At 53.9% G+C, this 25214-nt stretch overlaps 1 protein-coding gene across 1 annotated transcript in view; it reads left to right on the forward strand.

Annotated features, from left to right (window-relative positions):
- Window positions 1-25214, forward strand: part of Col16a1 (collagen type XVI alpha 1 chain) — a 50103-nt gene that overhangs the window by 16364 nt on the left and 8525 nt on the right. The window contains exons 28-62 of the mRNA XM_051188919.1: window positions 395-430; window positions 574-618; window positions 900-1031; window positions 1744-1779; window positions 2075-2182; window positions 2475-2597; window positions 2694-2747; window positions 2946-2987; window positions 3471-3506; window positions 3585-3638; window positions 3781-3849; window positions 7412-7465; window positions 7555-7581; window positions 8240-8299; window positions 8496-8543; window positions 8663-8716; window positions 11923-11976; window positions 12165-12197; window positions 14270-14386; window positions 14573-14614; window positions 14710-14796; window positions 15607-15651; window positions 16467-16511; window positions 18178-18231; window positions 18685-18738; window positions 19221-19274; window positions 20675-20719; window positions 20834-20887; window positions 21099-21134; window positions 21388-21450; window positions 23363-23434; window positions 23606-23659; window positions 24291-24335; window positions 24500-24544; window positions 24842-24895. Of these exons, the coding sequence (XP_051044876.1) occupies window positions 395-430; window positions 574-618; window positions 900-1031; window positions 1744-1779; window positions 2075-2182; window positions 2475-2597; window positions 2694-2747; window positions 2946-2987; window positions 3471-3506; window positions 3585-3638; window positions 3781-3849; window positions 7412-7465; window positions 7555-7581; window positions 8240-8299; window positions 8496-8543; window positions 8663-8716; window positions 11923-11976; window positions 12165-12197; window positions 14270-14386; window positions 14573-14614; window positions 14710-14796; window positions 15607-15651; window positions 16467-16511; window positions 18178-18231; window positions 18685-18738; window positions 19221-19274; window positions 20675-20719; window positions 20834-20887; window positions 21099-21134; window positions 21388-21450; window positions 23363-23434; window positions 23606-23659; window positions 24291-24335; window positions 24500-24544; window positions 24842-24895 (2031 nt within the window). The remainder of the gene's footprint in view (window positions 1-394; window positions 431-573; window positions 619-899; window positions 1032-1743; window positions 1780-2074; window positions 2183-2474; window positions 2598-2693; window positions 2748-2945; window positions 2988-3470; window positions 3507-3584; window positions 3639-3780; window positions 3850-7411; window positions 7466-7554; window positions 7582-8239; window positions 8300-8495; window positions 8544-8662; window positions 8717-11922; window positions 11977-12164; window positions 12198-14269; window positions 14387-14572; window positions 14615-14709; window positions 14797-15606; window positions 15652-16466; window positions 16512-18177; window positions 18232-18684; window positions 18739-19220; window positions 19275-20674; window positions 20720-20833; window positions 20888-21098; window positions 21135-21387; window positions 21451-23362; window positions 23435-23605; window positions 23660-24290; window positions 24336-24499; window positions 24545-24841; window positions 24896-25214) is intronic.

Genomic DNA, 25214 nt, shown 5'->3' on the forward strand with positions numbered 1-25214 from the left:
GAAGTCCAAGGTGATCTTTGAATACATAGCACAGGCTTCCTTAAAAAAAAAAAAAAAAAAAAAAAAAAAAAAAAAAAAAGCTCTTCAGAATGCATGGTCCACGGGGCATTTTTGTCTGTGCTGTTCACTCCTGCAATACCTGGCTGGGTGCTCAGGGCCAAAAGGAGGCTGATGAACAGCTGTTGGAGAAATGACTTCATGATCTCTGCCTGGCTAGAGATGAAGCCGGGGCTGGGCTTCGTTTTGAGATTGTGGCTGGTCAGGGCTTCCCTGAGGAGTTTGGGGGAATCCTAGCTCCACTTTCCTTTGCCAGTAGACATCCCAAGAGTCTGCTCATGTGCCTGTGCTCTACCCTGTCTCCCCTTGAACTCTATGCTCTCTGCTTGACCTTCAGGGTAATTTTGGTGATGCAGGACCAGCTGGAGTTCCAGTAAGTATTATTTGGATGGCAGTGGCTTAGGCAAGGACGAGGTGGGAGGCGCTGCCCCTCCACAGGAGACCTAACAGGCTCTGGCTGGGCCTCTGCCTAGCTTGGCTGCTGCTGGGCTTCATCTCATGTGGCTTCTCCTGCAGGGGCCACCGGGACCAGTGGGACCAGCAGGCACCAAAGGGGCAAAGGTGAGTCTAGGGTTCCTGGCATGCCACCAGGACTTACCCCCGAAGAAGATGCCCTTGTTCTATCCAGATTCTGGGATCTCTGCAGTCTGTGGTGTAAATTCTGGCTCTTAGCAATGTAGTATTGTTCCATGTTTCCTTCGTCCCATGTTCCCATCATCAGCCTGCCGTGCTCCCCGTCTCTCTCAGCAGAGATGCTATATTGGAGCTGGCTACATTCTGCACCCCCATATCCCAAGCCCCGGGACCCAGGAACCCCTTAACCTAGTATCTTTGCTCTGCAGGGGGAGCCTTGTGAGCCCTGTGCAGCCTTGTCCAAGCTTCCTGATGGGGACAGCCATGTGGTTCACTTGCCCGGCCCAGCTGGAGAGAAGGGAGAGCCTGGCCCCCCAGGCTTTGGGCTGCCTGGGAAGCAGGTAAATTCTGGGATCTTTGGAGATGGACGTGGGCAGGATGCAAGAAAGAGCAGCAGCCCCCCCTTGCATGTTTGGAAGGACAAAGTGGGGGTGGAATCAACGATCAGTGCCTCTGTGTCTAGTGCGAGCTGCTCGCATCCCTCACCCAGGCCTCTGCCCTTCATCCTGGGACACAGAGTGGCAGAGCAATGGCAAGGCACAGCCTCAGCAGAGCGAGGTTCCAATTCTGGCTCCGAATTTTTTTTATAAGATCTTTGATTTGAGCAAGCCGCTTTTGTTCTCTGTCCCTCTGGGTCCTGTCCTTGGAGCTGTGATGAAACTCAGGTTATGATATGCATGAAGCACTGAACGGCACACAAGGGACACTGGAGAAACGACACTTAAGGCTGTGGGCTGACGGTTGCTGCTTTAATGGTGACAGCAAACACTGGGTCAGCAGAATAATCTCACAAGAGCCCCTTGGTGCAGAAGCCTACACCATGTTATCATCCCCATTTGACAGATGAGGAAATTGAGGCTAGATGAGGAGCTAGATGAGGCACCTTGCCTCAGTCATTCAGGCACAATGTCTCAGTGTGAGAGTGGTTCCCTAGCATGAGAACAAAGGTCATCGTGTCTTGTGCTCTGCTGCTTCCTCTGGTTCTCACACAGTGCTGGGCACCCAGCGGTGTCCACTCTGAGTGAATGGGTGCTGGGACCATTTTCTCCCCAGGGCAGAGCTGGAGAGCATGGACTCAAGGGTCAGAAGGTGAGAGGATGTGGATGGGCATGGTGCGGAGTGGGTACCTGGTTGTCCCGGCGGCTGCTCAGCTCCCTTTTCTTTCTTTGTTGATTGACAATGCTTTTTTTTTTTTAATGGAATGTATTCTGATCAGTTTCCCCTCAACTCCTCCCGGCTCTTTCTCATATCCCCACCCATCCAATTCCACCCCCTTCTCAGAAACAATCTGCCCTCTTTCCTTGATTATCTGTACCAGTCTCCACTCCCTTCTCAGCCCCCAGCCCAGGGGAAGGGACTGATGCCTGCCCCTGACTCCTTTCAGGGTGATGCTGGGAATCCCGGAGACCCTGGAATTCCAGGCACCGCTGGACAGCCTGGCATGTCTGGAGAGCCTGGAGTTCGGGGCCCTGCTGGTCCAAAAGGAGAAAAGGTAAGTCAGACAGGCTTGGAGGAGCCTGTTTCATGAGCAAATAGAAATCAAGGGGCTCGTTAAAGAGGGGTGGGATGGGACTGCAGGGAGCTTCAAGGGAGCCTGGCAGGACCAGATTCCTGACTCCTTACTGCAACTTGGAGTATCTATCAGGGATCTATTTTTTTTCTCAGCTGAGGAGAGGCAGAAGAGGGGTGGGGCTCTCAGAAGATGTAGGAGGCCCCTTTGCAATGCCCCTTGTCCTGGCTACCAGTACTGCTCATAGGCTTTCCCTGACCTTGTCTTTGACCAGGGTGATGGCTGCACTGCCTGCTCTAGCCTGCAGGGGGCGGTAACCGATGTAGCAGGACTGCCTGGAGCACCAGGTCCCAAAGGAGAGCCAGGTCCTGAAGGTGTGGGTCGGCCCGGGAAACCAGTAAGTGTCAGTGGCTCACCCGCCTCTGCCTGTGTGTGGCCTTCTCTATCCTCCCAACACACCAAGGTTATCCATGCGTTCCCTTGTGCCTTTTAGGGCCAGCCTGGCCTACCAGGAGTTCAGGGGCCCCCGGGACTGAAGGGCACTCAGGTATGTCCAGGAATGGTAGCCCTGGGCTGCTGCTTTTGGAAGAGGAGGATGGGAACGTGGGACTAAGGGCCCAGAATGAGGGACTGAGTCAGAGCTGCAGAAGGTGGAAATAGAGGAGGCTTCAGAGTGGTTTGGGAGAAGCTGGGGGATGGGTTGAGAATTTCCACCCAGGGGTTGCTTGTCGTTTTACCTCTTCAGGGTGAGCCCGGACGCCCAGGCACCGGTGCTGAGGGACCCCAGGTGAGTATCTCACCTGACCTTAATCTTCCCGCTTTCTTCTAGTACTTACGTCCATAGCTGCCAATTCCAGCATCCCAGGCTGTACCTGTCACTAGAGGCTAAGGGCACAGCTCTGTCCCTAGGGGTCACAACAGCCTTGGCCTGATGTTGCTCTATACAGGATTTGGCTTTTCTTTCTTTTTCTTTTCTTTTTGAGACAAGGTCTCTCTACATAGCCCTGGCTATCCTAGAACTCACTGTGTAGACCAGGCTAGCCTTGAACTCAAAGAAATCCGCCTGCCTCTGCCTCCTAAATCCTAGGATTAAAGGCATGTGTCACCCACCATGCCCTGCCAGAATCTGTCTTTGACACCCCTCCACCCCCCCATTACTCTAACCCTTGAGATGGACTGGCAGAAACTCTCCAACGTCTGCCAGTGATGCAGGTCCAAGCCGCAGGTGGCTTTGGCTGCTGTGCTATAGACTGCCCATTCTGACTTGCAGGGCGAGCCTGGAGCCCAGGGTTTGCCTGGCATTCAGGTAGGTCTCCTGGAGGCAGCAGACAAGGGAAGGGGCCATTTTATGGTAAGAGATAACCAACTGGGCTTCTGTCTGCAGGGACACCCGGGACCTCGGGGACCACCTGGCTCTACTGGAGAAAAAGGTGCCCAGGTGAGCCCCTTCCTTGTGGCTGTTGGGGCTGCAGGCATGGGGACCTGGGACTAAGTGACACCATCGGATGGCTGTCATCTCACTGCTGGATTGTGCTGGCTTCAGATCATGCCTCAGCAACCTGTTTGTCCTCTCCCTACAGGGACCTCCAGGGCCTAAAGGAGCCACAGGTCCCATGGGACCTCCTGGTGCTAGTGTCTCCGGGCCTCCGGTAAGAGCCTTTCCAACACACGACTAGAGCTATTGTTGGGCCCTTGACACTGCCTCTGGGTGGAGGGCACAGAGCTGACCCTGCCTGTGTCAGCAGCCTGGGGTGGGAGGAGACAGGATTCCTGGGCCATTCTCAGGGAAGGAAGACGCACTGGAACTGCCTTTAAATGATACTACATCACCACCATGTTTTTCTCTTTTCCTCTCTCTCTCTCTCTCTCTCTCTCTCTCTCTCTCTCTCTCTCTCTCTGTACATGTGTATGTATGTGTATACATGTGCACCACATGAGTGCATTGCCTTTGGGTGCTGTGAACTGAACTCTGGTTCTCTGGAAGAGAACCTCTGAGCCATCTTTCCCCTAGTCTGTCTCTGTTCTTTTTTTTTTTTTTTTTTAAGATTTATTTACTTTTATTTTATGGGCATTGGTGTTTTGCCTGCATGTATGTCTGTGAAGGTGCCAGATCCCCTGGAACTGGAGTTAAAGACAGTTGTGAGCTGCCATATAGGTGCTGAGAATTGAACCCAGGTCTTCTAGAAGAGCATCATGTGCTCCTAACCGCTGACTCACCTTTCCAGCTCTCTCTGTCCTTTAAAAAAATATGTTTTCAAGGACTAGGGAGATGCTTAGTGGGTAAAGTGCTTGCATCACAGCATGAGAGCCTGAGTTTGGTCCTCTGATCCCCACATCCATGTAGAAAGTCAGATGTGGCCATGTATAGGGGTGCATGCCTTTAATCAAAGCACCCAGAAGGCAGCTGGATCTTTTCAAGTTCAAGACTAGCTTAGTCTACTTAGTCTGTTTCAAGACATCTGGGGCTACATAGAGAAACCCTGCCTAAAAAACAAACAAACAAACAACTCATGAGGCAGAGGCAGGTAGAGTTCAAGGTCTACAGAGCAAGTTCCAGGACAACTCGAACTATACAGAGAAACCCTGTCTCAAGATACCACCAATAACAACAAACAGAAGTTGGATGTAATTGCATGTACCTGTTACCCCAGTACTGTAACCCTAGGGCTCACTGGCCAGTCAGTTTAAACTACAGAAGTCCCAGGTACCTAGGAGAGAATGTGTCTTAAAACCAAATAAACACAAAGCAAGGTAGATGGTTCCCGAGGAATGACTCCAGAGTCAACCCGAGTTGACTACTCATCTACATACATACATACATACATACATACATACATACATACATACATACACACACACAGTATTTCTCTTCAAATTTTTTAAAATTATGTATATGAATGTTTTGTCTGCATGTGGATGCCTGCTGCCTGCAGAGGTCAGAAGAGGCCACCAGATCCCTGGGTCTGTCTGTAGTTGCAGATGGTTGTGAGCCACCATGTAGGTGCTGGGACTCTAACCTGGGTCCTTTGCAAGAGCAATCAGTGCTTTTAACTTCTGAGCCGTCTCTCCAGCCCTGTATTTTGCTTTTTCAGATCAGCTTGTGGTAACTATCATATTTACAGAGCACATTCACACGGGATGCACTGAACAAATCAGCATGATTAGTGTTTCATCTTCTCATCATTTCTTTGTGTCCAGAGCCCCCAGTCACTTCGCTGTTTGTAAACTGAGGTCACCTTCCTGTTCTGTAGAAGACTAGAAATTGTTTATCCGAACTAATAGGGATCTGGTCACCATTATTCAGTCCCCCCTTGGTCTCTCCCTCCCCTCAGCTTGGAGATCTTCATTTTTAGCTTCTGAACACGGTCATCCCCATTTTTGGAGCAGTGTCCTGCTTACATCCTGTGTTCAGTCAGCTCTGAACATTCAGGGGTGTGTTTTCTCCTCAAGACAGCCTTGCAGAGGTAGGGTGTGGTGGCGCATGCCTTCAATCCCAGCACTCAGGAGGCAGAGGCAAGAGGATCTCTGTGAGTTCAAGGCCAGATTGGTCTAAAATCAAGTTCTAGGACAGCCAGAGCTATAGAGAGACTCTGTCTTGAAACACCCCCACCCAGAGCAAACAAACAAATAAATAAGACAGTCCTATAAAGGAACTGCTATTATGATTTTTATTGTTTTTTGTTTTGTTTTGTTTTAGAAACAAGGTCTAACACTATAAGGCAGACTTGAATGGAATTCTTGTAGCCCGGGTCTGTTCTGAACTTTCGGCACCCTCCTCTCTCAGCTTCCTAAGTGTTGGGATTGCAGGTGTGAGCCACCAAAACAGGCTAGGAGATGCTGTCATTTTCCAGGTCCACATGCAAGGAGAGCAAAGACCGGAGAGTAGGGGGTGGAGCTGGGAACTTGAAGCTTACCCTGCAGCCCACAGGGACCATGCACTGAGCGTCTATGGGGATGGAAAGGTTCTATTCTGTGCTGCCCAAGACAATGACTCCCACACTTAAAAGACCTGTCTATTGAGCAAATTGCACAGATTAAGTAATAACAAGTGCATTTTCTCATTTTAGTCATCAAAGACCTGTCTAATAGTCAGCTTCTACTCTGCATGAACCCACTAGAATTTTACAAGATGATAATTTTAGCCTGAATCAAAGAAATGCCACCTTTCAGCCAGCCTATGCCATGCTGGGCTGTGGGCAAATGTATAATTTTTCTTGAGCTTTTGGTAATGTTGAAAATAGCCTAGTGAGCCTTAGCCTTTCTCTATATCCTTTGTAGATCCCTAGAGAAATTGTTGTTTGAGTTTGGAGAGCGTTGATAGATTCTTTCTGGTGGTGTGCCAAAGGTGCCAAAGCCTAGAGGGGCAGGGATTTGCCCCCGGGTCCATATGGCTTTTCCCATCAGACCTAGACAATCAAAATCCCTGCCTGTGTCAAGCAGGGTACAGGCTGAATTAGACACACGTCCCTGGGTAGCTTTGAACCTGGATGCAAAGGTGGAGCGTCCCCCCAGGAAGGCAGTCATGGGGACGTCTGCTGTGCCTCAGCACATTTGTGTGTTTGCTCACGCAATACTCCTTGCCAGAAGCACTGACAGACTCCCCCTGTCCCAATCCCATGGTGTGTGTGCGCATGTGTGTGTGTGTGTGTGTGTATGCGTGTGTGCGTGCGTGCGTGTGTGCGTGTGTGCTTCCTGGTCTCTCCACTCTCTCTAGCTGGTCACACTCACTAGTTGTGTGACTTTAGGTAAGTGATAGTGTCTCAGAGTTGACACAACAAGGTCTGAAATTCCACTCTTCCACCTCAGTCCACAGGGTGATTTAAATAGTAAGAATGTGTGCAAAGGGAAAAAGAAGGAAGCGGGGTGGGGGGGGGCGGCCCTCAGATCCCCATGTGTGCTTGGTCCTGTGACTCTGACATTTCTTCAAGCCTCAGTTTCCTGGTTTGCAAAGCTGAACAGCACTCTCCTGCAGGACGCAGGAGAGGGGGCTCCATTCACTGTTCTTTGATGGGTGCTTGGTACAGTGCCTGTGCTCAGAGCCACACCCTCTCCTTCCTCCCTTCTTACCTCCTGGCCACAATGTCCCCTCTGAAACATGGGTGCCAGGGAGCCTGGGGCTGTCTCTGTCTATGTGCTTGTACTTCTCTAGCAGGCCGAATGGCTGGCTGATAATCCAGCCTCACCTTCTGACTCTGGGCCCTTTCCCTTTAGGGTCAAGATGGGCAGAAAGGACAGACTGGACTTCCGGGAGCCAAAGGGACACCTGTGAGTATGGTGGCCCAGTCAGCAGAGTTCTGTGGCTGGACCTGCCTCCTGTTCTCACCTACTCACTTTCTGGTGTTTTTCCTCTGTAGGGTGAAAAGGGGTCTCGAGGAGAGAAGGTAAGTCTCAAGGGCCAGGGGCCACCGCTCTTTGGGTATGGGGTCCTAGCATTCCATAGCCCCATGATAGCTCAGGCTGGAGGATGGGTGGGGTCATGTTGCTGTTCACAAAGTTCCTGGTTTCAGGAACTGTGGGTACCACACTCATTTCATGTAGGTGATGATGGCTCAGAATCCAGCCATGATCTCACGAGACCAGAGAACTCCAGGGTCCCTTTAGTGGACAGCTGCACTCTCACATGGAAACTGGGTCAGAAGATGAGGAGGAAAAGAGGAAGGTAGAGGGATGAGGGACCAGGATAGAAGGGCACAGAACCAGGCACAGAACCTTGGGGAGTGGGGCTGTTCAAGATAAAGCCATGCCTACTCACAGTGAGATTATGTGGCTGCATGTTGAGGGAGCTGACTGGGAGAAGGACAGGACCGCATCATTCTCTTGGTTCTCAGTTGATGGTGACTTAACTAAATGGCCACTACACACTGCATACACCCCATCCCCTGGTACCTGAGGAGGCGGAGGCCTGTGGGTTGCCTGAAGACATGATGTAGGAGGCTGACCCGGACATGTCCATTCCCACAGCCAACACCACCTCCCAGACGAGGCTTCCAGAGGACCCTCTGTCTTTGCCTCTTCCAACCAAGGCTCTTGTCTTTCCAGGGTGAACCAGGAGAGTGCTCCTGTGCTTCTCGGGGAGAGCCCATCTTCTCGGGCATGCCGGTGAGTGGGGTGGAGCTGCTTTCCCACCCTCCCCACCTGGGGAGAGGTCTGGATCCTCGCCTCACCTGGTGCCAGTGGGCAAGAGCCCTTGCCAGGCTTTGTGTCCCAGCCAGCCCCCTTCCCTTGCAGCTCTGTGCTTGGTGTAGACGTTGCCTATAACCTCTCCCCTTCTTTTGCGACCCCCACTCCCACCCAGGGTGCTCCGGGACTGTGGATGGGCAGCTCCTCGCAGCCGGGCCCGCAGGTGTGTGTGGCTTGTCTCCTTTGTCTTGCCTCCTGTCGCGGCTTTCCCGTCCTAACACAACTGCCATCGTCGTGGCAGGGAGCTCTGTTCCTCCTCTGATTTTATCTTCTGTTCCACAGGGTCCCCCAGGTGTCCCTGGGCCACCAGGTCCCCCCGGAATGCCTGGACTGCAGGTAAAAGAGTGAAAAGGGTCAGGAGTTTGCCAGGCACATGCGCATGCATGTGCGCGCACACACACGCGCGCGCGCACATACACACACACACACACACACACACACGCACACAGAGACTCATACACATATACATGCATACACACATATATGTAAATTAAAAATAAGATGGCTTAGTGGTTAAGAGCACTGGCTACTCTTCCAGAGGACCTGGGTTTAATTCCCATCACCCACATGGCAGCTCATAACTGCCTTTAACTCCAGTTCCAGGGGATCCGACAGCCTCACATGGAGTATATACAGTCAAAACACCAGTGCACATTAAATGAATAAATAAATCTTTAAAAAAAATAAGATGGAGAACAACTGAGGGAGACATTCATTGTTAACAACTGGCCTCGACATGCAACACATACACACACATAGGAATCTGCACACACATGCACACATACACATGAACATGTACACACATACAAATAAAATGTGACATTTGAATCAAAATATAAAGGAAATATAAGTAAATCTGCTAGGTGGGGAGAAGACTCCGAGGGAGGAGCACCTCTGGGGAGGAGCATCCCTGGGGAGGAGCATCCCTGAGGAAGAGCACCCCTGAGCAGGAGTACCCCTAGGGAGATACACTCCTGGCAGGGAAGCCAGCAGGTACAGAAGCCTAGAGGTAAGAATGTCCATGATGTCCTTGGAAATAGCACAGAGGCCTGAGATAGTAAGGAGAGAATATTAGGAGGAGCCAAGATCCATGTCACACAAATTCGCGGAGCCACGTGCTCTGACACATGCTCTGTGATCCTGGGCAAGTTATTTAATCTCCAGCTATCTCCATGCCTTTATCTATAAAATGTAGATAATTATAGCACCTGCCTCGGTGGGCTTCTTGTGGGTATTAAATAAGCTTGTGTGTTCAACATGTGTGAAATCTTTCCTGGCACACAGTGAATGCCCTGGGGGCGTTACCTATTGCTACAGTGCTTACTATTATTAGTTTACAACCATTCCCTCGTTTGTTTGAGCCTTTTGTTAGCCCCAACCCCAGGAGGAAGATGTTCTTACCTCTGCTTCACACCATCAGGGCCAGCTTAAGCCCTAAGAAGTGGCTTGTCCAAGGTCACCCAGCCAGATATTAAGAGCCAGCTCTGAGCTTTCCCAAGGGGAGCCTTCTCTCCTTCCTTCCTCTACTTTTCAGGACAGTTGCCAGGGGTCTGCTCACCAGGAATCAGAGTCTACACCACACACTCGGCAGTCTTTGCATTTGACGAACCTCTATGAGTTTCCTGTCCAGTGCCAGCATTCAGTGTTCTGTCAGTAGGGGCCATGGAGTTTGTTTGTGAAGGCTGAGTCATTCCAAAGAGACCCATTAACCAGGGAGATCTAGTATAGTGTGAACTGTGCCAAGCCACACCAGGGGAACAAGGGCAGGAGAAGGTGCTGTGTAATCCCAGAACCCAGAGTTGTATCTGATGCCCACGGCCAACCTGAGGCTGCCATACACAGACACCAGGCTTCTCTGTGCAGAGATGGACTCAGAGGTGGTTAACAATTATCTGCCCGAGGCTGCATCATCCCAATGCCCACAGGTGGCATTTTATCCTGATCCATTTTGCAGATGAAGAGCCTGAGGCACAGAGGCCAAGAAATTGCCCAAGGCTTTTATAACTGAAAGGCAGTAGTCTATCTTAGGCTGCATTCCCCACTTCTAGAGGAGAACATGGATATGTAATTCTAGCGGTGTAAGAAAGACTCACGCTCTCAGCTAACACAGCAGCACTTGAGAGTGGAACCCTGGGTGAATTATAGTAACAGGGCTAGGGGTGTGGCTCAGTTGGTAGAGTGCTTGCCTAGCATGCAAGAAGCCCTGTGGAGCCCCAACACCCCATTAATGGGGTGAGGTGGCACATGCTTGTAATCCCAGCCCTTAGGAGATAGAGGCAATAGGACCAGAGTTCAAGACCATTCTTAGCTATATAGCGAGTTTGAGGCCAGCCTGGGCTACATGAAGCCCTGTTCTAAACAAAAACATTCTGAAGAGTACTCACGTGCCAGGCACTGTTATAGACTGTGTGGGCACACTGGTTGGTGACCAAGGAGTGGGAGAGCCTGTTCTAGATAGGAAGGAACTGCTCAGGGGCAGCTGGCCTATTCCATTGCTGGGGGCTGGGTCATGAAGTGGGGCCAGATCTGAGCAGGCCCAGGAAATCCTGTACCTGGAGGAGCAGGCTGTGCAGTGATGCATTCATTCAACACATATTTAATGTGCACCTCCTCTTTGTGGGGTGCTGGGGATTCAAAATGGAACATCCTCCCTTCCTCAGCAGAGTATTTAATATGCAAATGTGCATTGTGAATATGCAAGAAAGCCAGAGGCTGGGTGTCAAACTTAACAGGAATATCCCTGTGCATCCTACATCTGGGCTCTTTGCTGGGTGCCTTACAGCATCCCCTCCTCGAAGCCACACATGATAACTGTTTTACAGAGAAGGAAACTGAGGCACAGAGTTGGACTTATACTCTTCCAGAAGTTACTGGTGCACCTAGATGGTATGATTGGCAAGCATCTGATGTGAGCTCTAGGGATGTTTTTCAAGGGATGAGATGCAATCAGTGGATAAAGGAGGGTGGGGGCCAGTGGCCCTCACTCAGAGTCTTCATGACCTGTTCTGTCCTGTTCAACCTGTGACCTTTGGCAAACAACCTTCTCTGAGCTCCTTCGTTTTAAAGATGGCAATAAAATGCTTGTTGCCTCCAGGAAACTATGGTGATAATTAATGAGAAGATATAGGAAAAGACTTAGGATGGACCACAGCAGTTACCCTGCAGAAGACCCTCCCTACCTGCAGGGCATGGTGGGTCACACCTTCAATGCCAGCACTTGGGAGGCAGAGGCAGGTGGATCTCTCTGAGTTCGAAGCCAGCTTGGTCCACAAAGGGAGTCCCAGGACAGCCAGGGCTTTACACAGAGAAATCATGACCCATGGAGCAAGTTGTAGTAGAACTGCTTTTGAGGACCACCCCTCTGTGCCACCTTGTCACCCCAGCCCCAACTGTGTGAGACCTTCAGGCTAAGCATGACCAGATCTCTCACCCATGCAGGGGGGGGGTGTGTGACAGGTGGCAGACTGTGATCAGGGAGACAAGGAGAGTGCCAGGCTGGGAGAGAGGTCTGATCTCTTTTGTGTGTTTCCTTTCTGCTTCAGGGAGTGCCAGGACACAACGGTTTGCCAGGACAGCCTGGGCTCACCGCTGAGCTGGTGGGTATCAGCCAGGACACACTGGCCATCCTCTTTCCTGTCCTCCTTGGGGCTGAGCTGGCCATGCAACCCCTTTAACTTTGGTGGAGGTCCTCCTTTGCTCCCGATCTTGAGGCTGGATGCTCCTGTAGGTTGTATAAGCCTCCCCTCCCGACCAACTGGCTAGAACCTACATTTGTGTCTTGCAGGGATCCTTACCCATCGAGCAGCACCTCCTCAAGGTAAGAGGGCACGCTGGCAGGTGTCGCCAAAGGGAATTCTCACAGCATGTGCTCAGTTGCTGCCACCTAACAGCAGCAGATTGAGCTTGCTGGGTCCCTGCTCGTGGGGGGGAGGGGAAGGGCGTCTGAGCATCTGCCTAAGAGGGTCTGGCTGGGCTCTGGCTGGTAACAACCCTCTAGGCAACATTTACTGAATGAGTGCTTAGAGGAATGCTGTGAAGGTCCCCCACCTGGTGTGTGCCTGGTGACAGAACCCAGCCTGAAGTCAGCTGGCAAAGATGCACCATAGCTTCTCTGGCTCACGCTGGGGCAGGGCCCAAAAGCTTCCAAAGCACAGTGTGTGTGTGTGTGTGTGTGTGTGTGTGTGTGTGTGTGTGTGTGTGTGTGTATGTTGGGGGGGGTGACAGTACAGTGGTAAGGGCTGGGTGGGTCAGATTGGAGATGGACCTGGGTGGATGTCTGTTTGAAAAGACTTCAGCAGGAGGAGGGACTTGAAAAGCAATTGTAGAAGAGAGTAGGCCTTCACCTCTACCAAAGGGCGGCGGCCTGCTCTGGCTGAGCGTGCTCTCAGGGTCCTCTAGAAACCAAGGTTCCTACAGTCACCTCCCGAAGTGACAGTCCAACTGGGCCATTCCTGCAGGCTGACTTGGAGTCCCTGGACCTCTTTTCAGGAGCTAGAATCCTCAGGGCCCCTTTCTGCATCCCTCATCCTCTAGCCACTGTCTCCTCCACATTGGCTAGTCAGTGCCATGGACATGATGCCACCCCAGTGAGCTTTGGTCGGAGCACAGAATGACAGCTGCCTGCCCTGTCCCTCTTTGAGTCACATATGTTTCCAGAAGCAGCTGGTGGTGGTAGTTCAGTTGGCATGGCAGCATCCGTGAGTCGGATCACAGTGAGGTTGTGGCAATGAGCCCCCCCACACCTCTCCTAGTCTAGGTGGCGCCTGAGTCCTCTCAGTCCTGCCCTCTAGGCAGTGATGGTGCAACTCCAACCCCAGATGGGACACACTCCTGACATCCCACAAGTTGGTTTTGTAATCCAGTGCCCCACAAAAGGTTCTACCCAGGAACTGAATCAGCCTGTAATAGAGGTCACATGTCAGCCAGAGAAGTCTGCTGGGGAGTCCCCGCAGTCACAATGTCCACAGCTCAAAGCAAGTGCTGACTCCATAGAATGGACAGTCAGGAACCAATCCAGACTTACCTGGACGAATCACACCACCTCCTTTGAATATCAGCTTTCTCCACAATGCTCATAACATAAATCGACCTCGCTGAGCCCTGGGGACCAAATGTGATATGTACCAAGGCCCATTACAATCTGTGGCCTTGTGGGTACTAAGGAAATGATGGCATTATCCTTGGGTTTTGCTTTGGATGGTGAAGGTGAGCGTGGGGCTCCTGACTGGGGTCCCAGTTACCATGCCTGGCAACAGCGAGACTCCAGGCTCCTGGAACAAGAGCCTGGGTTCTCTGGTTTTGATGGAAAGGACCAACAGCTTAGTCTCTGAGAGAGCATGTAACCAAGACAGGCAAAGCCCAAGTCAGAGGAAGCCTTTCCTGTAAGGACAGTTCAGACTCAGGGACCTGTGGGGCCTGTGAACAGTAGTGGGCTTCAGGCCCGCCCCGGGAGTGTCCACAGAGGACCTGCTCCTCTGGCAGCCCTCTCCTGGCATCCCCAGGCAGAGGTGCTGGCACTGGGAACCAGTCTTTTCATCCTGGATCCTTGGGGCTTGTCCTTGCTGCGGGTGCAGGTTGCAGGAACAGCCGGGACAGATGGTCCCTCTGCGGGTCCCTCCGCCTCCTCCCACAAGCCTGTCTGGAAAGCAAGCGCTCTGGCTTGGCCCTACCTGAGCCTCTTCCTGGAGGAAACTCAGAGCCACTAGCTGGGATCGGGTCCCCTGAGGACAGTGCAAAGCCACAGGGGGGGTGGCTGGAGAGGGAGAGTTTGAGGGTGGAGGACTGCTGGGCAGGGTGCCCGGGCCCGAGAGTCTGAGAGGGCATCCCCAGTAGGCTCTTCCTGCCCATCTCTGACCCAGGTCCCTCTGTCCTTTCCCTTTCTCCCATCAGAGCATTTGTGGAGACTGTGCCCAGGGCCAGACAGCCCATCCAGCCTTCCTTCTGGAGAAGGGAGAAAAGGGAGACCAGGGCATCCCTGGCGTGCCAGGCTTTGACAACTGTGCCAGGGTAGGAACTGGGCATAGGCGGGCTGGTACAGGAGGTTTCCCTGGTGTAGGAGGGCTCCCTGATGCTGGTCCTGATATCTGCATCTGGTAGAGACTGGGTCAGGGTAGCTGGCAGTCTTGGTGGGTGCCCTGTGCACACCAGAGGCCTTCTGACCAACCCCACGTAACAGAGTCTCGTCTCCCACAGTGCTTCATAGGAAGAGAGCGCCCAAGAGCAGAAGAGGCCAGAGTGAGCAAATCCTCCCCTTCCCTTCATCCATCCCTCTTGCCCTCTCCTCCTCCAGCCCCCATGCTCACTCCCACTCTCTCTATCCCCCACCACAGGGAGACAACAGTGAGGGAGAACCTGGCTGTCCTGGGAGCCCTGGCCTACCTGGTCCTCCGGGGCTGCCAGGCCAAAGAGGAGAAGAGGTAAGACCAAGGACCAGGCCCTCATCTGAGTAGGGCCTCAAAGACATGGGGCCCACATCTGCCCAGGGCTCCACATCTGCTCGGAGCACTCCCTGCTCCTCTGGCTCTCCCATGGCCTGGAGCCCCTCACCACTCCTCAGCATCCTGGCAGGCACCCTAGTACTCTGGTTCCTAGCAGCTTCCTCTCCCGGTGGTACCCTCTTCTCCAGGCCTGCTTCCCCCTCAGCAATCAGGTGATGACATATTTCCTTCTTAGTGAGGCCTCCCTGAGTCGCCCATTCTAAAACAGAAGATCCCCCACAACCCCTCCTCAAGCTCTCCCCTACCCTTCCCAGGCTCCCCCCACACTCCCCAGGCTCTTCCCCTCCTCAGGCCCCTCCCCCACCCTTCCCAAGCTCCTCTGCCTTCATTACACTCACACCATCAGACATTCTGCAAATCAGTTCCTTCTAGAACACTCCACAGGTATGCACTGAGCACCAACTATGTGCCAGCTATGTTCTATTTGTTACTGTTCACCTCGCCTCTAGGACATAAGCGCCACGAAGCAGAGATTTTAATGTTTTGTTTATGGCTATGTTCCCAGCCCCTGGGCCTGTGCCCAGCACATAATAGCTGCTCAATAAATGTTTGTTGGATGACTGAATGAACTGAATGAAAGGGCATTTTAACATCAGCTAAGTGGTCCTGCTTTGACATCAGCAGCCTTCTGTCTTGTCTGCAGCCGCAGTGAGCTGGAGGCAGGTACAGTAACACTGGCTACTGTGAGCCCTTGGACTCTCCATCTGGTTCCTTTGGTTTCTTCTGCAGGGTCCACCTGGCATGAGGGGCTCTCCAGGTCCTCCAGGACCTATTGTAAGTATCTCTGGTGTTCTGGTGGGTTTGAACAGATTTCAGAAAGTCCTAACCCACACATCATTCTGCTGCCTTGTCCCCAAGAAGCCAGGCAAGGCAACTACTACACTTCCCTTTCACTTGTGACAGCGTCTTTTGGGACAGTGGTCTGTTGCCTGAAATGCCCTGCTCTGCCCCACTGCCCGTGGACCCACTTAGGGAAGGCCCTCAGGGGCACGAATCTGGGTCCCTCCTCTTCCCTACTGTATTTAGTACCACACTAGGGACCCAGGTGGGGCACCATAGCCAGCAAGATTATGGTTGCGCAGCCAGATCTCTCCACTTCTTACAAGGGCCTGGGATGGTGCCCTCCATCATTCTGTGGGGCCATCTCTAGGAAAGTCTACAAAGCTCAGGCCAGAGGTCTCCACCCATAATCCTCAGGGAAAGACGTGACTAGACAATGCTGGCAATATGTTCTTTGGAGAAAAAAAAAAAAAATGTCTGGTGGAGGCCTTGGAACTACTCACCTGAGGGATGTTGGTGGTCGGGTGGCAGGGTGGTGCAGGACCAAAAGGAACCTGCTTTGTACCCCACTGAAGGCAGACTTGGGGAGCTCTGGGAAGGGTTTTCAGGCTGGGGAGGCTGCTGGTATCTGTGGGTGGAGGATCCCATCTAGGGGAGCAGTAGCCATCTTCTGATTAGATTCCTTTCCAGCAACCTTGAAAACCTCCAGGACCCCCTCCCCCCAAAGCTCCCTACTGCAGACTAACCCTCCAGGCCACCCCCGGGGTGACTGTTCTTGTGAGATGTGACCTGCCTGTTTCTCCCACCAGGGCCCCCCAGGTTTTCCTGGTACTGTTGGCTCCCCCGGACTGCCTGTAAGAACCTAGCAGCACTCTGCCTCCCCTTCCTGCCAGCCAGGTCTCTGTGGCTTCGCTTGTTCCCTGTCCTGTGGTGCCCCTCCATGTTCTGGTGTTCTGTCCGTTGTCCCCTGCAGGCATGGTAGCTAACGACACAGGTTCCCTTAAGTTCCGGTGGCTTGGAGACCATCCCAGTCTCCTGACCTCTTTCCGTGTTCCCTCGGCCTCTTCTCCCATCTTCTCACTTTCACCTTCCTCTATTTTCCCTTCCCTTTCTCTCCAGGCCCACACGCCACTCCCCCGTGCCCCAGCCAGGTCTCTCTTACCTTCTTACTGGATGCTGGGGCATCTAGGAAGGAGCCCCTTTATCTCCCCCGACTTACTCTTGCCTCCTGCTTCCCACCATTGCCTCGTGGACTGAAGATTTGCTGAAAGTAGTTCTTGGGGCCCTGCCAGGCACCTGGCTCTGTGCCCGGCAGAGATGCCAGAGCTTTAGGGCTTCACACTGCAGGCTGGCATAGGTTGGCTGCCCTGCTGCCTGGTAGGACTGTCCCCAGGCACCCTGGGGATTCACAGGCAGCCCCGCGTGCACCCTTCCCCGCGGCTAGAGGAAACCCATGGCCTCCTCTTCTTTCTTGCTTGGCTCCAGGCCCAGTCTGCTCCAAGGCTGGGCATGCAATACCAGCCAGTTGGGTTTCCGGTGTTAGGGCCCTGCCCCTCTGTGCCCAGAGCCTTGGGCTGACCCTTCTGCCAGGTGTCGTTAATTGCTCTGCCTTGTCATCGTCGTTGTCACAGGTGTGTTTAAATCGCAACCCCCACCCCCACCCCCACCCCCATCCTCAGTGTTGCTCTCTCCTGGGTCATGGGAGCTAAACCTCTTGTTTGTTGGATTCATGTTCCTGGGCCTGACTCCTGCCCTCCCAGGCCTGGTGGTGGAGGCTCATGAGCCAGGGCCTCTCCTTGTCGTATTTCCATCTGTCCCCAGTGTCTTCATCCCTGGCCGGGCCATGTCTATTTCCGCTTGCTTGGGGTGAAGGGGCCATCTGTCTGTCTAGCCATCTGTCTTGTGTCGTGGAAAGGTTTGGGTACCATTTCTAGAGGGCACGAGGGATAAAGGGGCAGAGAGGGTGTCTTCCATGGCAGAGATCAGGGTGAGAGATGAGGGGCTTTGATTGTAACTGATGTCCCTCTCCATGTTACTGAGTGACATGGGATTGCTCTGGAGAGGGCCCTCTTGTGCCTGCCCCTAGAAGATGGTGATTTTGGGCTCGGGTGGGAACTGGGACAGGTAAGTGCTGGGGACTTGGTGACACCGTGAGAATACCATTTGCAGAAGCACCTGCTCTGACAGCTTCCCTACAGAAGGAGCATGCATCTCCTAAAGGTGCATCCCAGACAGCCTCCACAGTAGGGCACGACAGTGACAGCCACCCTGTCAGTTGCTCACTTGGAGGGTGTGTCTCTGCTGATGCCTGTCTGGGAGCTGTTCTCCTGAAAGTCACCCGTACTTTTGGATTTGCCCACTCACCCTTTCCAGAATACACCCATGACAGTCACTTTGCCAGGGACACTGGGTTACCCCTTGTGACCTTTGTCCAGAGTGTGAAGAGCCAGACATGGGGAAGAGCCTGGGCTAGGTAGGGGTTGCCCTCCTCTGCAGTTTCTCATGACCACTCTCTCTAAGGGCCTGCAAGGGGAGCGAGGCCTCACCGGCCCAATGGGAGACAAAGGAGAGCCGGTAAGAAATGGCCCCAGGAGCCCTGTGAGCTGGCTGAGGGGTGGCCACCGAGTGGAAGACAGGGAGATGCTTTCTTTTGATCCAGAAGGGCTGGGGGCCTCAGGAGAAAAGCTTCACAACCCTCAGATCAGAGGAGCTGGGTGTCCATGTGCCCCTACATCCTGGGAGTGCATACAGCTCTGGCTGTATGCACCATTGTGTGGGGGGGGGGGGTTCACCTGTGTGCCCTTCCTATATGCCTGGTCCTCACCTCACTCTGGGCCTCCTTTCCCACTCTGCTCCCAGGATTCTGGTGAGCCTGGGGCTTGCCACCTGGCTAAGAGAACCTGGGTTTGGGAAATGCCCCAGAGTAGTAACTGCCCAGGATGGGTGTGGGCTTGGGACACTCTCACACAGGGAAGGTTGACAGAAATATTGAGGCTGGTCTATCATCATACCTGCCTTTCTTTACAGGGTCCTCCAGGACAACCTGGCTACCCAGGTGCTATGGGACCCCCGGGACTACCTGTGAGTAAGAGGACTCTGGCTCTGGGGCTACTGGAGGTGTAGGCTGGTGGTGAGAATGGAGCCGGGCAGAGTGTCCCTCAACAGCGTTCCCCCTTTCCCAATATCAGTCTCTGCCATGTTATCCACATAGAGCACCCCCACCCCACTTTGGCTCCCTTGGTAATATGGCTTACCCCCACCATTGCAAAGGAGGGGATGAAGAGGACACTCTCAGAACCCCCTATGAGTCCCAAGAGAACCGAGATTTGCTGCCCAAAGGGTTTTGAGAGAATAAGGGAGACAGCTGAGAGTTGCCATGCCTTGCAAAGGTGCCCTCAGGCCTTTCCAGTGTGGGCCACAGTGGCCTGCTCTAGTCCCCTACTTTGGCACCCTCAGCCTTCAAGTGCCAGCCTGGGTGCCAGCCTGGGTACCAGCTGCAGCCCCCTCTTGCATTAACACCACCATAGGCAGGCCACAGAGCTAATTCTGCTGTCCCTTGTCAGGGCATCAAGGGAGAACGAGGATACGCTGGCCCGGCAGGAGAGAAGGGGGAGTCGGTAAGTTGCATCATGGGTATGGACGTGAGAGTGGGGGCAAGCCTCCCACCCGCCAGCTACCTTCATCAACAGGGCTGGAGACTTTTCTGGGAGGAGGAGCCTGTGACCCCCGCTGCCCCTGCCCCGAGTCACTCCAGCTGTGTCTCTACACCAGCTGGTGGCTGCGGAGGCGGAGGCAGAGGCTGTGAGGAGATCCCAGCAGGCTTCTTGCAGGGAAGGCGACCGAGGAGGGGAAGGGCCCAGTCAGCTGGCAGAATTCCCCCCTCCTGCCAAATCAGGACCAGGAGCCTTTTTTCCTATTGAGGGCACCTTCACGGGGGTCCCGCCCTGAATGAAGGAGCTGGGACTGTTAGCACATGAGGTCACAGGCTCCTGGGTGACATGATTCACCCAGTGTCCTACAGCCAGCTAAGGAGTTAGTGGTGAGAAGCCTGGGCTGGAGGCCTAGTCTATCTGGTGAGGAACCTCAACCCTCATATCTGGGATCCGCCAAGCTAGAACTGGGGCCTCACCTCTCCCCCTCACGCATGTCAGTGAGGCCTCATGGGACTCTGCCAACACTGTCACATGTTTATTCTGCAACAAGAGTGTCTCCTTGGCATGCTGGTTGCTGCGAGTGCTTCTGAGGCTTCTGCACTGAACAAAGCAGGCCTGTGTGCCTTGCCCTGCAGCGCGAGGCAGTGAAGACATGAATAAATAGAAATAGCTATGATGAGGGCTGAGACCCCTGAGCATGCAGAGTCGGGGTGGGGAGTGGGGCTGGGGTAGTATGAAGATGCCATGTGGGAGAGGGAGAGGGAGGTCCTCAGGGAGGACTCTTAGAGCCGAGTTCTGCATGGGGGTGGAAGGAGCTGTACAGTATCCGTTCACACAGAGCTGAGGTCATGGGTGGGTCCTGGCAGGAATAGCTTGGAGCTAAGCATTTGTTCCCAAAGGACTCAGGAAACACTGAGGGGGTGAGCAATGCTGGGCTTTCCTGGTAGAGGGAATAGCAACACACAGACCCGGGGGCACGAACCTACAGAGCATGCTCAGGAAACACGAGGGGAGGGGGCGCGGAGAAGCACGTGAGGCAGGAAAGGGTGGCCAGTGACAGGTGACAGGATGCCTGTAAATCCAGATTGAGTGGAAAGCATAGGCCTCATTCATTAGGCAGAGGGGAGCCATGGAAGGTTGCTGAGCAAGAGAGTGACATAGCCCGAGCCATGTCTAAGAGAGAGAGGCTGTTATGTGTTGGCCGGGTTGGAGTGGGCATGGAGGTAGCAGGGTTAATTAGCAGGCTGGTTCCAGGGAACTGAGGGGCTGGGCAGAGAGTCCTATCAGCTCAGGACACACCCACCTCCTACCCTGCCCATTTCTCATGTTTCTGAGTCACTGATTCTGTTCCTTTGAGTCCCCAGGGCCCACCGGGATCTGAAGGCCTCCCCGGTCCCCAAGGCCCTGCGGTGAGTGAGTGAGCCGGCTGTGGAGTTGTGGAGGGGGAGGGAGCCTCCTGGCCCCTTCCTGTGTCCAGAGGACTGGGAGATGGGTTTCAGTTATGTTCTTCTCTATGGTGACAGGGTCCCCGAGGAGAGCGAGGCCCCCAGGGGAGCTCTGGTGAGAAGGGTGATCCGGTGAGTGATGCCTGGGTGCCGGGGGGGGGGGGAGGGGGGAGGCGCTGAAGGGGCTCCTCACTAGATCTAGTTTTCCCACCCACCCTCCTACCCAGAGCCTCACCTACTGGCCTACAAAGCCTGTAGACTTGGGGCTGCCCCCACCTGTTCCTCTTCCCACCCAAGTGGCCAGGCAGAGGAGTGACCCTCTCCCTTCTCCCCCCCCCCCCAGGGATTTCAAGGCCAGCCCGGCTTTCCAGGCCTACCGGTGAGTAAAGACACACAAGTGTGGTCCCACTGGGAAGAGCAGGCCCGGCCAGTCCTGCTGGATGAAAGTGAACCTGGGGAGGGGGGTCAAGAGATGGGAGGGACAGCGAAGGTGGCCACGATACAGTCTAGGAGCCAGACCTGCAGAGCAGGCCTTATGGGTGGCCGCAGAGGGACAGACAGACAGACAAACACGGAGAGGGAAGGGAGAGGAAGCCCTACTCTCACTCCTGCCTGCTTTTTTGTTGACACAGGGTCCCCCAGGCTTCCCAGGCAAAGCTGGAGCCCCTGGCCCACCTGGCCCCCAAGCAGAGAAGGTGAGTAAAACCGCACATCTTCCAGAAGCACAGGTCTGAGCGGTGGAACTCTCATGACTGCACAGGAGCGGTAGAGACGGATAACTGGACTGTGGCAGGCCAGCTTCGGTCAGCTTCATTTCTCGATAGACAGCAGAGAAGTCAGGGAGCCATGGGAAAGCGGGACCCCTTAAATGAGGGCGTCCCTGGAGGAAGAGTGTGCCTCTCTCCTTAGGCTATCTCCAAGGGCCCAGAGGACACAGGGGTCACCTGTGACTTTATGATTAGATGGGGATAGCAGCCCTGGAGCTCCACACTGCTTGACTCTGACACGTAGCCCTGCTGTGGCTTGGAGAGGACGTCCCTGGATCTGCAGAAGCTGGGCCCCCTTGTGTACTGGGTGGGAGCAGTCAGTGATCCCAAGCTTGATGTCTAAGCTCTGGATGGAAGAGGGGTCCACAGGGAGCTGTGATGGTCTGTATTCTCCCGGAGCCTCTTTCCTCACATTAGCCTCTCTCAGTGAGAAAAACAAGTGAGGAGAAACCAGTTGGGGGAACCCAAAAGGGTAGGGAGCCATCAGAGCTGAAATGGGTACCCAACTGGGAGAGGGGACAGGTCCCCCCACTGCCTCCTGAAGCCAGTACCCAGCAGACATAGGTGGATCTACGCTAGCTGACAGCTCCCTCTCATCTGTGGAGTCCTCCTTAGGCTGATCACTGCAGAGTCCCAAACTGCTGGCTAGAGGCGCTCCATCACAACTCAGTGGGGCTGACATTGGCTAGAACTGTGCTGACCCCTCCTGGTAGATGGTGGTATTGCAACACTCCCTGGCTTTCTCCTCTGTAGCTGTCTTTTCCCTTTGGGCAGCCCCCTCCACAGACACTGATCCAGAGCAGTGCCTCTCCCCGGCCCAGGGGAAGTAGCAGCCTTTTCTTAAGCTTCTTACCTCACAGTCTGCCTGCCTGTTCTCATCACTGCCCTGCTTTGGGCCTTCAGTGGCTGCCCAGGGACTACGGCTGTGTTTGCAGGCCATTTTACAGTCCCTGAGCCTTTTATTAGACATAACTTCACGTAAAGTCTCATATAATACAGACACAAGGGAAGATGCTCTGGATAAGACCTGGAAGGAGGTCTGGGCTAGAAACCTATTCCATGCTCCCAGCTTCGAGGCTCCCCCCTCCCCAACCCCCAGGATGTTGAGATATGATTTGACAAAGTGGAATGTTATTCAGGGCCCCTCCCAGTCAGGTGGCTTTCTCCCCAGCCTTCCTTCCAGACCCATCTAACATAAGGACCCCTGACCCCCAGGTCAGTCAGTCACGTGACCACTGCCACCTCTTTCTGACCTAGGTTCCCTCTAGGCTCCTCCTGCCTCATCCCAGGCATTCTTCAGAGTTCACCATCTGGTGACACTCCTGTGACATTTTCCCTGAGCCCTGGAGCCTCCACCCCTACCTTTGAGCTCGGCAGCCCCAGCCTTGCAAAGCAGTCAATTGCCATTGACTCCAGCAGGCCCGTGGCCCTCGAGGGGTCATAACATCCCGAGTACAGGAACCTCTCCGCCCTTTTACCTTGAGGTGTCAAAGCCCACATACATGGCCTGTTATTAGAGTGACATAAATTAAGCTCATCCACGCACCTACGTTCCTGCCCCTGGGCAACCCTGAGAAGATGCTGGTCCAAGAAGGTTCTATCTTTCTCTGTAAAGCAGTGAGGAAAGGTGGTGGGGGAGGGGGAGGGGGAAGAGGGAGGGGACAGGGGGCAGAGGGAGGGGGCTTGGCAGATGGAGACACATGCTCTCCAGAAGACAGCATGTGGGGTCATCTGTCTTGGCCTGATGTCAAGACAGAACTAAGGCCAGAAGTCAAATGCCCTGACTCCCAGGGGTCCCTAGACCCCTTAGACCTGATTTCATTGTGTATTCTGGTTTCAGGGCAGTGAAGGGATTCGGGGTCCATCAGGCTTGCCTGGTTCCCCTGGGCCACCAGGCCCTCCTGGGATTCAGGTGAGCGTGTGCCCTCAGGGCCTGGCAGGTATGAGGGATGGAGGGAGTACCTGTGTGAGTGTACACAGGTATGGAAAGGGTGTGGGTTGGGTAAGAGGTAGAGAGAACCGTGGGGCTGGGTCAGCCTTCCAGATAGCACAGCCTTCAGAAATGTCTTTCCCCTGTCCGCAGGGTCCTGCTGGGCTGGATGGACTAGATGGGAAGGACGGCAAGCCTGGCCTGAGGGTAAGATGGGGCTGTGGATGCGGGCAGGAGTCCTCTCCTCCTGATGAAGCAAGCTGAGTAGTCACCATTTTCATCAGGGTGCCCACATCTCCTCCTGGGCTACTCCTCCTCCTGGCTGGCATCAGACTGCCCCACTCCTCCCAATAGACTTAGCCAGGTTTGACAAATTGGTCTTAGCAAAGGCAGGATGGTAACAGAGATGCCATTTATATCTTCAAACTTGGGCAACTAGAGAAAGTAGGATAGGTTCTGAGGAGAATCTGGCTGTAGCCATGACAGGCCTGAACAGGCCCTGGCTCCTTAGTTGAGTGGGTTTTTGTTTGTTTGTTTGTTTGTTTGTTTGTTTGTTTGTTTTCTGGGGAATCTGAGAGAGATGGGAACGTGGCATTTGGGTAACATCGAGGTCAACTCCAATCCTTAACCAAAAGAAAGAAAGCCAAGGCCTACAGAGGGGCTGGGACCCATTCACAGTCCCCAGCCAGCCAGAGGCTGAGCCAGGCTGACTTCCCACTGCCCTACATGATGTCCTCACCAAATCCTGGGATGGGGGACTCGGAGAAGCAGAGGCAGAGGGGAATGCGTTGGGTCAAGGCTGAACCAAACTTCCTCAATGCTCCCTCTCTTTCCCTAGGGGGACCCAGGTCCTGCTGGCCCTCCTGGACTCATGGGACCCCCGGTAAGTTGAGCTTCAGGGAAGAGCCAGGAGCTCCGAGCCTCTTCCAGCTATCCTCAGCCTCCGAGTCCTCACACTGTGACTGCGATTGATTTGGCCTCAGCAGGAAAGTGTGGGGAGCATCTCACATGGAGATGAGAGGAACATCTCCCTACTTTATCTTCCAGGGATTCAAGGGGAAAACAGGACATCCTGGCCTCCCTGGGCCTAAGGTAAGGGAGACTTCTAGACAACGGGCTTCTCTATTCTCCTCAGGTCTGATGCCAGGCAGACATGGCAGCTCAGCCTGGGTTTAGGGTGCCACCTGGCCTCTGGCTGAGATGTTACTCTAGCACCCTAGTTTTCTAAGGCCACTAAGATCTGTTGAACTGGGTCAGGACTCTGCCACCTACCAGCTGAAGGGTGGCGGAGACCCTCTGATCAAAGCCAGGCCAAGGTGACAGTCCCCTTGATCCAGGCTCAACATGGGGATGGAGATACTAAAGTCCACTGTGCCGTCTCTCTTTCAGGGTGACTGTGGAAAACCAGGCCCCCCTGGCAGCAGTGGCCGGCCAGGTACAGAGGTAAGGACTGGGGTTCTATGTTTACTGCTGTCACACAGCCTTGGGCGCCACTAAGTTCCAAGATGGAACCTCTCTGGTCCTCTCAGTGGCAAAGGGGCTGCCTTCTCTCCTTGGCCTTCTGATGTGAAATTTCACCCCACACTGCACATCTGAACCCTCCTCCATCCTGAGAGTTATAACTGGTTCCCTCCCTAGAGGGATAATTGGACAACTACCCAAAAGGCAGGCCTGGCCTTCTTAAGCCCTGAAGGCTAGGGTCTGACGTTTAGAGCTCTGTCCAGCATTGCTCCATGCCACTCCCTTCAGCCCTCTCCTACTG

This window comes from Phodopus roborovskii, unplaced genomic scaffold, assembly GCF_943737965.1.
Source record: "Phodopus roborovskii unplaced genomic scaffold, PHOROB, whole genome shotgun sequence".
Taxonomy (NCBI): Eukaryota; Metazoa; Chordata; class Mammalia; order Rodentia; family Cricetidae; genus Phodopus; species Phodopus roborovskii.